Source organism: Hevea brasiliensis, chromosome 18 (genome assembly GCF_030052815.1).
Source record: "Hevea brasiliensis isolate MT/VB/25A 57/8 chromosome 18, ASM3005281v1, whole genome shotgun sequence".
Classification (NCBI taxonomy): Eukaryota; Viridiplantae; Streptophyta; class Magnoliopsida; order Malpighiales; family Euphorbiaceae; genus Hevea; species Hevea brasiliensis.
The window spans coordinates 39748458-39761334 of NC_079510.1; the positions used below are offsets into that span (position 1 = coordinate 39748458).

Sequence of the window (12877 nt, forward strand, 5' to 3'; positions counted from 1 at the left end):
TTCAATTTATAAATGGCTTGAGAGAGGAAAGAGAAATGTTAACCATACTGGAATTGTTCAAATCAGCGTTTAATTGAAAAATTAGTGATTGAAAATTAGAGAAATTTTATTGTGTAAAATTTAAAAGTTGAAATAATTTTATGTTACATTTTTAAGTTGAAGGAATTGTAGTGTTATAACTATATAATTTGAGGGACAATTATTAAAATTTACCCTGAAAAGTATGGATGGCAACCAGTGAAAATAAAACGAATCTATATAATATATAATGAAGTTTATGAAGAATTTGGGATTCAAAAGTAGTACACATGATAAATTCGGATTGAGTTTAAATTTTATATTTTAAGTATTTATTAGTCAAATTTATTTATATAAATACTTAATTGAATATAAAATATATTTTTTATAATAATATTTATAAATTTTATATTTTTATTTTAAATAAAATAAAATTTAAATATTAAAAAATAAAAATTATTAATATAAAATAAATTTTTATATAAATTATTAATTAAAATATATTAAATTAAATAATTTTAAATTTTTTTTAAAAAAATAATCAGATTTAAAATAAATATAAATAATTAATAATAAATTTTAAAAAATTCGAATTTTAAAAATATTTATAGAATTTAAGTTTAAATAGGTGATTTTGGACATCCATGTGCGAAGAGGGGGAGGAATAGGATAAGGTTTCAATGTCAGTTATCACGTTGTCTCGTTCAGTAGAACATCTCTCGTCTTTGGATTGAAAAATTGGGCTCTGTGTTTCTGTCACATCTACAGGGAAGCCAAGTTTTACTGGCAAGTTTTGTTTCCACGTGGCCTTTTGGAGTTCACGAACTTGTTCAACCCTTTTTTTTTTTTTTTAAAGGAGACTGGCGCAGCCTCCTATTTGTCTTTTCCATGATTTTTGTGGCAAACATTTGATTGTCGCGAGCTCTAACTCCATTTTTCATAAGAAAAATAAAAAAAAATATATCATTTAATGTCACGTTTATCATACAAAATTTCCAATACTTTGACCTTTCCTTCCAAAAGCAACAAGCATTTGTGTGATAATTTTTCAGTACCGTTGCTTATTTCCTCATTTTTCTGGCAATCCAACCCAAAATTCTCAATTATTTTCAGTGCTCTTCCAAGTTGATTTGATTGCGAGAGCTTAAAACCAGAAATAAATAAACTATGCAAATAAAATACTTCATATTTACATTATTAATCCTCTTAACATGAAACTATCAATGCCTAAAAAAAATGAAACTATCAATTATTATTGTAATAAATATAAAATTATAAATTATTATATTATATTATTTATTTTATTATTAAATTAAATATATAATTATTAATATTATATCTTTTATTATATTATTAAAATAAATATATACTTATTAATTTAGTATATTAGTTACGGTTAAAAAGTGAACTAAACACTCCCTTAACCTTTTAATCATAATATAAAAATTTAATTTCATACAGAAAATATCCCTCATTTCTATTAAAAAATATTTCTACTACTTTAATTAAAAAAAAATTTATCTAAATTTCATTAAAATTTTAAATCATAAATTTATATTTATTTTTTCTTCAGCAAAAACCTTACAATCATATCTATTTTAATTCAAACGGTTACTTTTAATGTTAATGATAAGCTCATAATTTGATGGATTTAATTCATGTGATTTTTGTTTTCTTAGAAAAAAAAAAAGAGAAAAGAAAAGACAATCTCCCCACGGAAAGTGAAGGCAAATTGAGGAGTGGAAGGTTCCGGACTTGTGATTTGATGCTGATAGATGGGAGGAAGATAAATAAGTTTATTTGAATAATTACAAAAACAACGTGAAAAATAACAATGAGTTGAAGCAGCAGCCTCCAAGACTTTAAAATTTTGAATTCGAGCATTAATTAAATTAATTATAATAAAAAAATGTGAAAAATATAGGAGTTGAGGAAATTAGGATCAGGTGGGTGAGATGAGACATATAGAATTATACATTGAATTTGAAGCAGATTCCATCTACTTCTGTTGGCCACATCTCTCTCCCACGTGTTCAACCTGCAAATGAAAAATATGAGTGCGTGGATTAAATTAAAAAAACAAATTATATCATACAGTTAACTTATTTATTATTTTATAAAAAAATCTTAGTTATCAATTTACTTGCTATTATTTTATGTAAAATTACTGTTTTTAATAACATTTAAAATATTTTTTTAAAACAATAATTTGAAACCTCTAACCTTGAACGCTTAACAAACCCTTTTTTATATTTGATAGATAAATTTTATTATATATTTTATATTTTAAATTTATAATAAATTTAATTTATAGTTTATTCTATATTTTATATTTTAAATTTATAATAAATCAAATTTAAAATAAATCATTAAATAGATAATGTGATTTTGAAAAAAAAAAGAAGTGAAAGTTCATTGACATGTCAAACCTAAAATCTTGTTTGATTCAAATGAATATTTGTTAAAAATAATATTTTTTAATAAATAAATAAGTAAATTATTTTTAACGGGTGGATAAAAAATGACATTTCACTTTTCAGTAAGTGAATACTTATTTCAATTAAATAAGTCAACTTTTTTGCGTTTTCATAGAACTTAAGTTTTCTAGTCACTTACCACCAACCAAAGAAGGCCTTAGAATTATATATATATATATATATATATATATATATATATATATATATATATATATATATATATATATATATATTTATTTATTTGAGATGCTCACCTTAAGTCATGGAGGCATGGATTTACTTGTATACAATTTAATGAACTGAAATCCTTGGATATCAAAATTTGAAATCAAGAGATTTAGACTTAATTTTAGTGTAAATTATTAATAATAAATATAATTATTTTTGTCACGACTCAACCTATGGGTCAGACCGGCACTAGGACCTGGGCCAGTCTAAAGCTCTCGAGGCCCGTAGTAAGCCTAACTATTCCTTAACCCAACTCTAAGCCCATTTGGGCCCAATTTCAAGAATTCAACCGGACAGAGTCCGGCTATAAAATGGACCTTTTAACGGGGAGTTTTTGACTTATCCGACCTATAAACACAATATATAATCAATTTGGGAGCTCAACTCACCCTCCACATACTCATAATAACATAAAGTCAAATGGGAGCTCAGCTCCCTCATCCAGTCCAACATACATGCATATAATAAGTTTACAGGTCCAACATGGTAAATTATATTACAGACCCAAATTAGATAAATATTTCTAACACATGCGGAAATTCTAGGAGTTAACAGAATTACACAATCATAAATAAACGATCTGTGAAGAAGAAAAGTAGGTTAACCACAACAATAACCCTCTTGTAGCCTGAAAAAATAATGAACAGGAGTGAGCGTTCGACTCAGAGAGCAAAATATCAATTTTAACCATAATCTTTATAACTATCTAAAACTAATACACCTTGTAGAGTGAAATGCAACATCGTCTATATTTTCACATCATAACAGCAAAAAGGTAATCTGGAGTACTCACACACCCGATAAAGTCAAACAATGCATATATGGGAGCTGATCCTCTATACAGTTCTCTTAATCCAACCGTGCCAGCGAAGAACTTAAGCCGTGTCTACCCCGAAGGACCGGGTCCCAGCGAAGATCTCAAGTCGTGTCTACCCGTCCTGTCCATAGCCAACACCATACCACACGCACGCTAACTCACGCACACTGCTCCAAATTACCACAACAACATCCATGGCACTTTAACAGTTGTGAATGCAATATAAAACATGCCTAGAGTTTAACTACATAGATACATATTTATAAGTGATGCATGGGCATGCTTGAACATATAATAATATCGAAATTACAATTAAAATTAATATTTTACTCACAGACTTGACTGCAGTCACTGTGGCGGCTGGGCGGAGGAGGAAGGCTGTCCCGACTCACCTGACAATTTTTATTACAATTATTTAGTACATTTGACTCAATACAAGCTAAGAAAAAGACTAAAGATGTCCTAAGTCATGCCGAAAATCCGGCAGAGTCTTCCTTATACCTAGGCCTACCCAACCTGCAAAAGGGCTTAAAACGTACTTCTATATTCACAAGCCATACACTTACAACTCAATCACATCACACAACCCCTTCTGGGCCCATCCAAACAGTCATCAATCACAACATGTAAAATTACAGTTTAGTCCTCATAATTTAACTCTCTTGCAAAAACTACCCAAATGAGTTCTAAAAATTCTAAAACTTTTCCCCGCGGTCCTTAGAAATATTACTAAGCTAATGCAAAAAAAATCATAATTTTTTGAGCTACCACGAATATTTTATGGATTTTTAATCCCATTTAAGCACTAAAAAATTAAGAAAAAGTAAGGTTCGGGTTTACCTATGCTGATTCCGATCTTGGGAACGCGTTTGGAATGTCTGATAAAGGTGGGATAGCCAAAATCTCGACCCAATTTTGAGACTTTTTCGGTAGCCTGTCTGTCTGGCCAGAAATTCACAAACTGGGGTAACTGTCGAATTTTCGCGAATTGAAGGTACCTACACGAAGCTCATAACACGGGGGTTAGTATATAATTTTTACAGAATTTTCTAATCTCATTTAATGCTCGAAAAAACACTACGAAGTTTGGTGAGACCCACCGAAAAACGGTGTCGAAAGATTTTAAAATTTATATTACCGCGAAGCTCTCGACAAGTGGAGCGCTCTAGTACTCTCTGTTTTCTCGTGGGATTCACGGTTTGCGAGAAAATCTAGCCCAAAAGTCGAAATGGGCTAAAATTTCCCGGACAAAAATTGGGCAAACCGCTTGATGGATTTTGGTGTTCTTGGTGTCTATGGAAAGCTCTCGAGGTGTCGATGGTGTTTGACACAAGACCCGGCCCAATCGATGGTCGGATTGGCCGAATTTTGGCCGGGAAGCCGAAACGGCGTGCGAGCGCAGGTGGGTCTTCGCGCGTTTTTCGGCCGTCTGGAGCGTCGGCCGACCGTGGGGAGACACTGGGACGGTGCGCCGGCGAGGTGGGGAAGGCTGGGTGGCAGCAGCGCGGCTTGGGGAGGAGGGAGGAGAGAGAAAATGGGAGGGGAAGGTGGGACATCGGGCGCGTGAGAGGGAGAAAGAAGAAGAAAAAGAAAAGGTCGGTCCGATTCGATCGGTTCGATTTGACCGGTCCGAATCAAGATACAAAATTTTGAATTTTTACTCTGCATTGAGATCGAAAATGAGGCCTAAAAATTTTGAAAAAATTCTAAAAAACTCAGAAAAATTCGTAGAGTCAAAATATATTTTTAGTTTTGCTGCGTGGTCTTTAAATTAATTTTTTAAAAATCATCAAAGTTTTATATTTTCGGAAAATCGAACCCGATTTCTAAAATCTAAAAAATTTCAAATAATTTCCTAAAATTCAAATAAAATAAAATATTAATATTTACTCATAAAATAATAAATTTAAAATTAGGGGTGTTACAATTTTATTTGTTAATAAGTTTTTGAGTTAGTTTGAAATAATATCATTCTATAAATTATTTTAAATTTACATTCAAATAAAATATTTTCCACATACATTTAGCATGGTCAATCTTGTGCTAATCTGTCACTATTTGACTTCATAATTTTTATATAAGCCTGATTTAAAAATTAACTAATTTTGATATTTTTATAAAAAAAATTTATACTTTTTATTATTGCAATGCTACTCAGATAATAAAATAAAATACCTAATAATTTTATGATAAAAAAGAAAAAAAAATCTTCGCAATGGAGGAAAACAAATTTTCATAAACAAATGAAATGCCAAATCCTAGTAGAGAGGATAAATAAATTTTCCAAAGGTGGAAATAAAATTTAATAATTTGAAGACATACATAGATATGTTTTAAAAAATATAAATTTAAAAATTATTGAAAAAAATACAAAATAAATATATTAAAAAAAAAGGCTAAAGGGAAAAGGAGAGGGCCACCTCAAATAGCTTATAAATTATTTAGAGAGGGAGGCAATCCCTTTAAATTTTAAGGCATGTTGAATGAGTAAAATTTATGAAAGTCTTGAGGGGATTTGTAGAAATGTAAATTTGAGGTTAATTAAATTAATAATTTAATAAATATTAATTGATTGATTAAATTTAATTTTTAACTAATTTATTTTATTGGTAAATTAAATTAAAAGTCATTAAAATTTTAATATTTTAATTAATTTTAAATTTTATTTTTAAAGATATATAAATGATGATGCAGTCAAGTTTAATTAAACTTAATATTAAGTGGAACAATCAAATTAAAAGGAATTCTACACAAACCCAGCAAAAGCCTGAATAAATAGATGAGTTTTCCCTGCTCTAATGGAATATTCAGAACTCAAATCACAATTCTAAATCTAGTCTGTTCGACCTCCGTATCATGTTCATGTAAGTTAGCAAAATAAGAGATCATATCTTCATGAAAATCAATATTATAGAGGTCGAATTAACAAATTCTATTAAATATAAATTTTTATTTTTTAATTGTTATGGTACGAAATTTGTGTATATTGCAGTTATGTTAGATAGCAACACAATGTAATTTTAGATAAGAGATTAAAAGAAAAAAAATGAAAGTACATAATTGCCAATATTTATAAAATTAAGGTAAAATGTCTATTTAGGTCCTTAAAGTTATTTTAAATAGTCACATAAATTTTTCAAGGATTTCAGAGTTTAATTAAGACTTTAACTTTTAAACAAGATTAAATAAGTCTTTCAAGTTTTTAAAAAATATTAAATAAGTATTTGGGGACAAATAATTTCTTTAGCTTTTAAAAATAGATAAAAAAAAATACTAAATTATAATTTGTCTCTAACATAAATCTAATCAAGACAGTGTATGAAGATTTTCTAGTGCATAGAATTCTCTTCAGCAATCCTGCGTATATGATTTACAACATCTCGGTGAATATTTGTTGCATTCTGAAATAAATTGATAACTTATTCTTTATCGGATGGTTTAAGAAACTATAACAAAAATAATGAACCCATAGAGAAGCTTCTTTAATCATTCGACAAATAACAACTTTTCATTCTGCTCTATGATGCAACAGATATTTACTTGAATGTTGCAAATTAGATACACATGAGGATCCCAAACACTAGAAGATTTTCCTGTACAATCTTGATTGGATTTGTATCATAGGCAAATTATAATTTAATCTTTTTTTTATCCAATTTTAAAAATTAAAAGACTTATTTATCCACAAAATAATAAAATGGCTTATGTGATTTATTATTAAAATTTGAATGAGTTATTTAATTTTTTTTTTAAATTGAAGGAGTTAATTTGATTCTAAAACACTTTAAAAATTTATATGACAATTAACTTATACTTCAAGAGGTAATGTAAGCCTTTTTTTCTAAAATTAATTAAGGATAAAAATGTCCTTACAAAATTAAAAATACAAACTCAGCAGAATACTTTAAGTGAATTTCATTGTAGTGTTAGATAATAAATTTGGCTTGATTTTAAGGTTATGGTATTATTTTTATTAAAGTAATTTTTAAAGTGAAACTACATTTTTCTCAACCACGAATTTTTTTTTTTTTTTACTGTAAATATGATGTCATATATCAGAATGAGAATTGAGGTTCATTTAGTTTAGAAAATAAATGAAATGATTCATAATATTTCTTAAAACTTATTTTAATACCCCTCTCTCTTAATTATGTAATATAAATAGTAATTTAATCAAACTAAGAAGCATTTTATTATATTTTATCTAATTTAATTATTTTCTTAATTATCGCATAAAAATCTTTAATGATATATAAAAGTGTACGGAAAAAATAACAAATCAGCGTAATTACATTACTATATTTTTTTAAGATTATTATATAATAATTTCATTGTTAATATTTATAAATGCTATTACTCAATGTATGTGTGTGTATATATATATATATCCAAATTAACAATACTTAGATTGAGTGACTTAATTTTCTAATTTTCTGTAATGGTATTTGATAAATTTATTATAAGCTTAAAATTTTGAGCATTAAATAAAATATAGAAATTGGATATGATTTTTATTAAAATTGTTTATTCATAACCTCTGCACTTGATACAAATTCATTCACATAATAAATTGTTAAAGAAAGAAAAAAAATCAAATTCATTGAGATATTACACTAATTGAATTAAAAAAAAAATTAATAATGCATATATTGGAATTTTTTTTAACTATCAATTGGAAAATTATGATTTACTTTGGGAACCCAATGAATTAAAAAATTGGGCATTTTGGAATAAATATTAATGTATATTTGGGTTATATTATCACAATCGACGAGGGTATGAACGGATAAAAAGTAAAAAAAAAAAAAAGGCTGTACGAGTTTAATTTTTATGGGTGCTCAATTCGATCAAATTCTAATAGGATGGGTTTAGATTTAATAATAATATTCGTGATGGTTCAAGTTTTATATGTTGGGTATTCTCTACTTGAATCCATTTATATAAATAGTTAATTAAATATAAATTATATATTTTTATAATAATATTTATAAATATTAATATATTTTATTTTAAATAAAATAGAATTTAAATATTTTATAAAATTATTAAATTTTTAAAATATAAATTATTCATAAAAATAATTTTTTATGCAAATTATTAATTAAAATATATAAAAATTAAACGGGTTCGAATATTTTTAGGGTAATACTAATCAAGTTTGGAACAGATTCAGCTGATAATAAATTTTAATTGGACTTATGATGGGTTCAAATTTTAAGAATATTAATTAAGTTTGGGTTCGGATGTGGTAATTTTTATTAGGTACCCTATATCTATAGTAGTAGCACACTCTCAAGAAAACAGCTTTGGAGCTCCCTTTGATTGACTATTGAATATTTGTAGCTGGATATGGGAAGGTGGCAGCCTTTTACTACAAGAATAACAAAGTGATTTTTAAAAAAGCAACTATAACAATTAGTTACAATTATAAATAATTTACACAATTATAAATAATTTACACAATTAGGATAAAGTGATAAAATTAAAAAATTTGAATAATATTGCAATCAAGAAGATCGTAGCAAAAAATCAATATTTAAGCATTTTTTATTACACAGGATCCTTAAAGAAGGCAAGTGTAGAGCATACTTCTACTGTAACGAGGGATGTGTGAATAAGATATTATATCATACTTTCAGGAAAAAGAGAGAATTTCAGCAAGCCATAGGAGTAGATAGAAGAGTTGACATTTTTTTTTTTAATTCTGCCTCAAACTGATACAAACTTCCCTCTTCTCTTTAGTACAAGCTCCTTCAGAATTTCACGAGCTTGGCAACTTGAGTTGAGAGGGAATCTACTTTTGTCTCTATCGACTGAATTTGGCTAATAACCAAATCAATCTTTGAATCTTTCTTTTGTAATTATCTCATTTTATTATGATGGACTTCCAATCTATGCAGAAAAAGTAAATGGACACTTCATATGAGATGTTCCTGAATCTGGAAGAAGTGGTGAAGGATGTGGATATGAGTATGAAGTTGATGATGATGATGACAATATTCGACCATTTTCTGTTATACAGGATCCTTAAGAAATGCTAGTGTAGAGCATACTCATTCTTTAGTAAGGGATGCAGGTTATGAAAATGAAACAGATTATTCTTTGCAAAATCTGCTATTTGGGACAAGGTCATGGAGGCATTACAGCTAGGTGGGAAACTTTATGCAGTTGATAGTCTGAGGGGGGTGCAACCACCAGTTCTTCCTCTTGTTTCCTCTTGCATTATGTTTTCCCTAGGAAAATATGAAGAAAGTTTTCCTTCTTTGTAACTTACAAAGCAAGATGTCATCAATATAGATAGGTGCACTATGAAGAATGGACTCAAAAATCTTCACCATGAATTTTTGGATATTGACATTAAATTTGTATAAAAAATGTTAATTTAATAATACTCTTATTATAATAGTTCAAGTCTTACCGATTATTTCTGTTAATGAACGATCTGTAAATTTTACTCTAATCTCTCAATAAAATTTATAATATACCTTGACCTTAGACTAGGAGGCCTACTTCATCTAAACTTTTTTCTATTAAAAAAATGTTAATTTAAATCTAATTTCCTATGTTCTCCTATGAAAAAGAAAATGTAAAAATATTAGATGAAAGAGTTAGTAAATACCACACTCTCTCACTCAATTTTATGAGTATTTTTATAAAAATTATTAAACTTTAATTTCTCTCATAAGACTTACTTAACTTTAATTTGATTTTATAAAAATTATTACATTAAAAGTTTTTAAGTTAATTTACTAATTTATCAATTATTTTATAAATAAATTGCTAATAAAGAAAAAATAAAGAAAAAGAAGCAATTTGATGGCAATGGAGTAATTAGATACATTTTATATATCACATTTTTTTTAAATAATAATAAAATAAGATAATTTTATTTATAAAATAATTGATAAGTTAATTGATTAATTTAAAAAATTTTAATTATAATAATTTTTATTAAAATAAATTTTATAAAAAAATTAAAATTTAATAATTTTTATTAAAATAAGCATAAAATTAAGCAAGCACATGCAATATTTAGTTGTTTACTCCGAAAGAACCACTTTAAGAGTTAATGAAAATAAGCAAATTAGAATTTTATTTGTATAGGCATAGCACATCATTTAAAAAATATATATATATATTTCAATTCAATTAAACTCCACGTGTATAAACAGCGCACGTGCGTGTTCACTCGAGGATAAGCTCTATCATCTCCGCCTCTACTCCTTCCTTGCTTCGAAGCCAGCCACTCTTCATCACTGTAAGCTTAAAATCAAACCCTAAAAACCTCAAAATTCAATTGTGTAATTCTCTATAAAGATTAAAAACTAATTTTATATAATTTTTCAGTTAAGGAAAGCAATGGCAGCAGCTGCTAATGCTATTAGCTTCAATCTAATAGGCTCCTTCAGAGGTCTCTGTCTATCTTCAAGCTCTTCCTCTTCCTTTTTCAGGGGCGATTTAGGGTCCTTCAATGTGGCCCCTTCCAGAAGCTCCGTTTCCTTGCCGTTAAAGGCTCCGTTTCCATTGACGATTGAAATGGCTCACAAGAAGGGAGCTGGGAGTACCAAGAACGGGCGTGACTCCAGAGGCCAACGTCTCGGCGTCAAGATTTTTGGCGATCAATTGGCTAAACCCGGCGCGATTATCGTCCGCCAGCGCGGCACCAAGGTCTGACTTTTAAATTCCTCCCATTTGTTACCATTTCGATAGAATTGTGTGCTTTTTTTTTTTTTTTTGCTTAATTTCACGTTTAGCTTTTAATTTCAATGCTAATTAGAAACAATTTTCACATGGTTACTAAATGTAAATAAATGTTTAATCCTGTTCGAATAGCTGGAAGTTCTAATTTTCTCTGATATTGCGATGCTTGAATTTGGACTTTTGCATTACGGATGTTGTATAGAAATTCAAAGTTAGGTGGATGGAAACTGAATCTGGTGATGCAAATTATAGTGTAGATTCTCATGCTTGATAGATGATTTTTGCATAAGATAACACGTAAATTAAGGCTGCATGTTATGCGATTCCGTAATGCATATTGGTACTCAGAATGCAGAAAAAAATTCAGTTGGAAGTCCTTACTAGCATGATATATAGTGTAGAACAGTGGGAAAATGAGAGAATACATGGTTCTTACATTTCTAGTTGGCTAGGAAGATAGGCCTTTATTTTTGCTGTTGAAGGTGAAGACTACAAACACTGAATTTAAAGATCATTAACTTAAATTTATTCTCATTCAACTTTGCAGTGGAGAAAAACTCCTTTTTGTATGAGCAAATTTTTAATTTGATCACTGTACTAATAATTTTTCTTTTTTATGTCATGATAGCTCTCCACTCAATAGTTTCCCCAGTCTTACCTACCTAATGCATGTTTAGTAGGATGTAATTGAAATATGATGAATGAAAATTCAGTGGAACAATGAGCTGAAAATTCATTTTATTATGTAATGGAATGTGCTTGAAATTTTTTTTTTTGTAAGAACATGGCAACTGGTGATATGTACTACCTTATTCCCACATGTTTTATTTTGATTCTTCTATGACCTCTGAAAATTTGTCTCCACAATATTTCAGTTTCATCCGGGGAAGAATGTAGGGCTTGGCAAGGATCACACTATTTTTTCCTTGATTGACGGACTTGTAAAATTTGAGAAGTTAGGACCTGACAAGAAGAAGGTTGACTTTTGAAATTTTAATTCTTTATTGTGTGAATCACACAGTGTGATTCAGAGAACTAGTTTGTAATTGACACATGTTATGGATTTATGTGATTGTTAGGTGAGTGTTTATCCACGAGAAGTTCAGCCTGAAAATCCCAACAGCTATCGAGCACGGAAGAGAGAGTACTTTAGGTTGCAGCGCGAACGTAAGAAGGCAAGAAAGGAAGGCATTGTTCCGGAGCCGCAACTCGTCCTTGCTTCCAATGTTGATGCCACAAATAACAACCCTATATGTTGATTTGAAAGCAGCCTTATTTTTTAGGGTATTTTTATGTTGGCAAGCCATGCAATATTGTTTAGTTGACTGGCTTTTTTTTTTTAAATTGCTTTTGATGTGTTCATAATGTGCAAACTCTAATCCTTTTTGTCTACTTTGACCCGATCTGTATTTTGGTATAGCAATTTTTGTCTTCATCATTTAAATTCAATGCCTACAAACTGCTGCATACTGCTTTACCAGTTTATTAGAGGAATGGAAAGCAGCCTATTATGTACATCTTGAACTTTGTAGCTTGGTTAGATACAACTGTGAATTTTATGAATCCTTGTGAAAAAGCAGGCGGTTGTTTGTGAATGTAGACACTTGTCGAAACACAAAATTTTTGTGTTTGCTTC

The 12877-nt window shown here is 28.7% G+C and overlaps 1 protein-coding gene across 1 annotated transcript; it reads left to right on the forward strand.

Moving 5' to 3' along the window:
• Positions 1-10688: 10688 nt before the first annotated feature.
• Positions 10689-12877, forward strand: LOC110641395 (50S ribosomal protein L27, chloroplastic). Its single transcript, XM_021793096.2, has 4 exons — positions 10689-10798; positions 10888-11208; positions 12117-12218; positions 12321-12877. Exons 2-4 carry the CDS (start codon positions 10900-10902, stop codon positions 12498-12500), a joined length of 591 nt encoding a protein of 196 aa, XP_021648788.1. The 5' UTR covers positions 10689-10798; positions 10888-10899; the 3' UTR covers positions 12501-12877.